Source organism: Lactuca sativa, chromosome 5, assembly GCF_002870075.4.
Source record: "Lactuca sativa cultivar Salinas chromosome 5, Lsat_Salinas_v11, whole genome shotgun sequence".
NCBI classification, from domain to species: domain Eukaryota; kingdom Viridiplantae; phylum Streptophyta; class Magnoliopsida; order Asterales; family Asteraceae; genus Lactuca; species Lactuca sativa.
The window spans coordinates 195,619,634-195,623,727 of record NC_056627.2 but is presented as its reverse complement, the minus strand read 5'-3'; the positions used below and the strand labels follow the sequence as shown (position 1 = coordinate 195,623,727).

General features: G+C 39.4%; 1 protein-coding gene across 1 annotated transcript; it reads left to right on the top strand.

The window, feature by feature from the left end:
* The first annotated feature begins 2,406 nt into the window (after window positions 1-2,406).
* Window positions 2,407-2,799, top strand: LOC128134284 (uncharacterized mitochondrial protein AtMg00810-like). The gene has a single exon (XM_052771840.1). It carries the CDS (start codon window positions 2,407-2,409, stop codon window positions 2,797-2,799), a length of 393 nt encoding a protein of 130 aa, XP_052627800.1.
* The last annotated feature ends 1,295 nt before the right edge of the window (window positions 2,800-4,094 follow it).

The following is a 4,094-nucleotide window of genomic DNA, read 5'->3' as shown; positions in this document are numbered from 1 at the left end:
ACTTGTCTGACCAATACTCGAGTGCCACAGATCGACGCATGCAGTGACGTCAAAGTACGCCCCGCGTAACCGAGTACGCCCCGCGTACTAAGTACGCCCTGCGTAATTTGAGATTACGCCCCGTGTAATCCCAGACCCTCAGCCTATAAATAGAACTCGAAATCAGCCATTTTCTCTTGTTCAAACTCTTCTCTCTCTCTAAGTTTTGCCTCGATTTGCGTGCCAATCATATCCCGAAGCCCCGGTATTATTCCCGAGCCCCGAAGCGAGATCCGAAGCCCCGAGAATCCCGAAGAGCGTTATTCCCGAGCCGAAGCCCTGCCCGCGAGGAACCGGTTTTTGTGAAGATCTTCCAGATCTACGGAGAGACGCTACTTCTATAAGCCGTAGTGCTGTCGGATCATCTTCTGATCAAGTGAGTGTATAGTCCCTTTTCAAAACGCAATATTATGAAGTATTTAATATAAAATACGTGCTACGTGTATATATTTTGTGGTTATATGTGTGAATGTATATTCACTCTCTTCTATCTCATAGATCTGATATATTCTCTATGAAATACGTGTTATGTGTGTATGCCTCATCTGTTATGTGGAATATGTATTGATTAAAGCATGCTATACAGGTTTTTAAACAATGTATAAAAATGTATATTTTTATCTACTAATATGTTGGGTAGAACATGGGTAGATAATTGGTGTGAAATAAACAGATGAGAGGCCTCGGTGTTATTGGTGTTATTCTAGTCATTCAGCAGAGTATGGATGACGACCACGGACTATTCTAGACTGTCCTGTGGAACACTAGCAGGCTCATTACCTATAGGTGTTGTGAACGACGTGTTCACCGGTGTACTCTATCCCCCACATGGTTGCCTTTAGGACACTTATTGTTGAGGAAGCCCCTCTGCAGTAATGTCCGTCCCGATGAAAATCCTGAAATAAGTTCCTTATAATAGACGTTATTTTTAGGAACGTAAGGTGAGGATAACGGGAATGGGTAATCGGGTTTATTGTTGATTGTTGTAATTAAATATAAATATTGTGGGTTTGAAAACCCTATATGCTCACCAGGCTCCCAAGCCTGACCCACTCAGTTGATTTGTATTACAGGAAGTGGCGCAAGAGCTTAAGATGGGCGAATCATCAAGTCATTTTTGTTTACAAGTCTGCATATGTATATATTTGTGGAACGACTTGTAATATCATCGTTTATGCTTTATGATCTATATCGGAACATGACATCCCGACTTTTGATTTATGAAATGAAATCATATTTCTATATGAAATGTTTTGATAAATATTTATTTTATCATGTTTTGTTTTTGGGAACAAATTCCGCATCTCTTTTAAAATCAAACGGATTTACTCTGAAAATGTTTTAAAAAGCATAAATGAAATCGGTCTTTTCTGGCCGAGATTTTTAGGGATGTCACACATTCCCTCCACCGCAGCTGCTAATCATCTGTAACCCCGTCTACACGTATGGACGAGAGACCACCCACCAGGACAAATTATTGGCAACCCATCCGCAGGAATCCAGAAACGATCATCCAAGGACTTATCTGATCACTGTCACTATGCAGCGTTTTTGTCCTCGGTCGAGCCCCGATCAATCATCAAGCATTACTTAAACTAGAATGGATATCTGCAATGCAAGAAGAGCTAGAAGAATTCAAAAGGAACAAAGTATGGTAGCTTGTTCCAAAACTGCTTGGTCACACCATTGTTGGCACTAGATAGGTGTACAAGAATAAGTTAGATGAATCTGGTGCGGTCGTCAGAAATAAGGCAATACTTGTTGCCAAAGGATATAGTCAACTTGAAGGCATTGACTATGATGAAACGTATGCTCCGGTAGCACGAATGGAAGCCATCCAGATCTTCTTGGCGTACGCAGCACACAAAAACATCAAGGTTCATCAAATGGATGTGAAAAGTGCTTTTCTCAATGGTGAATTAAAAGAAGAGGTTTATCTCCAGCAACCTCCGGGCTTCGAAAGTATTGAATTCTCAGACCAATGCTACAAGCTTGAAAGCAATCTACGTTCTAAAACAAGCCCCAAGAGCATGGTACAACACTCTCTCTGAATTTCTTGTCTCTTCTGGTTACAAACGAGGAGTGATTGATCCCATGTTATTTAGAAAAGCAAATGGTGATCATCTAATGCTTGTTCAAATATATGTGGATGATATCATTTTCGGCTCAACTGATCAAAAGATGGTGGATGAGTTTGTTAAGCTCATGACCAACAAGTTCCAAATGAGCATGAATAGAGAGATTAACTTCTTTCTAGGACTTAAAGTGAAACAAGTCCCTCAAGGGATATTCATTCATCAAGAAAAATACACCTCAGAACTGTTAAAGAAATATTCAATGGACAACTGTTCTTCGGCTAAGGTCCCTATGGCCTTCGGATATAAGATATCTGCTGATCCTTCAGGCGAATCTGTTGATCACAAGACTTATAGAGGTATTATTGGCTCTTTGATGTACCTCACTGCAAGCCGACCAGATATAGTCTTTGCAACGGGTGTATGCGCAAGGTACCAGACTGACCCAAAAATGTCACACATGACCGCAGCCAAGCAAATCCTATGGTACTTGAAGGGTAGCAAAACTCTTGGATTATGGTACCCTGCAGGAAATGATTTCAGTCTTCAGGCATTCACAGATGCGGATCATGTTGGATGTAAACTTGTTCGCAAAATCACCTCAGGTGGACGCAAATTTTTGGGTGGAAGACTCGTCAGCTGGTCATCAAGGAAACAAAATTGTGTATCATTGTCTACCACATAAGCTGAATACGTGGCCGCAGCCAGCTGTTGTTCTCAAGTCTTATGGATGAAAACACAACTATTGGATTACGGATACAAAATGTTGTGAATACCAATCTACTGTGACTCTCAAAGTGCTATAGCGATTTCTCACAATCTTATTCATCACTCCAATACCAAGCATATTGAACTACGGTATCACTTCATCAAAGACTACATCCTAAAAGGTAACATTGAACTAATTTTTGTCCATACTCATGAAGAGATTGCTGATGTATTCACAAAGTCATTTGACTCTACGAAACTCAACAGTTTCTTACAAATGTTAGGAATGATGAATCCGAACCCACAACTCTTTTTGAATTGATAGGTACTACATACCATCCTTGGTCTACATTGCGGTCCTATTTGAAGTTATTTATGATAAATGGTTTTGATATATCCTATGTACCGCAGCCATATATCATACTTATACTTCAATGGTCCTTACTGTTTGTTACTACCAATCTTTTCTCAAGTGCTCCTCTCAGTTCTTCTACCGCAGTCATCCATCCGACAACATATGATCCATCCGCAATGAAGTTTCAATCCGCAGTCACTTTCTTAATCTGTAGTCACTTTAATTGATTTTCAAACTGTTACATTTTTAAAAAAAAAACATGGTGTGCTATTTAGTGATCCTTGATTAAATAGGGAAAACATTAACAAAAAACATTCTTTGTGTAACTGTCTCATCCTTTTTGAATAAACCTCGTGTTAGACCTATTTTAGGTATGATGACAAAAAGATAGATTTCCCAAAATCAAATCTTTTTAATATGTCTCTTCCTATTACGCTAAAATATCTGATCCGTTACAACTTCCCTTTACCCAACGGATTAATCTCTCCCTCACCACATGCTTTCCAGACGTGGGTTTAAAGTCTGACATTTCATTAAATGCAAACCCTTTTTTGGTAAATCTCAAAAAACAAATTTAATCCTTTTTCTTAATCTGTGGCCGAGATTAACTCTCTTAATTTCGAAAAAAAAAAACACCCAAACGTTTTTACCCAAATTCACATAGGTTAAAATCATTTCCCGCTCCAATAAGTCACGATAAAACCCCCTTCTTCTTCCCCAAGAAAATTTTACGCTCTCTGAACTTCAATCTTTCTCTTGCACTCTGTTTCTTCTATTGCAAAGCTTCTTCAACCTCCTACAATGGTGAAATCAGGCGTATCCAAGAAACACGTAAAGGCATCTGGATCAGTAAACGCTACTGGTTCGGACTCTGCTTCAAGACATCCAACACCTACGATTGCCTCTAGAAACTTCAG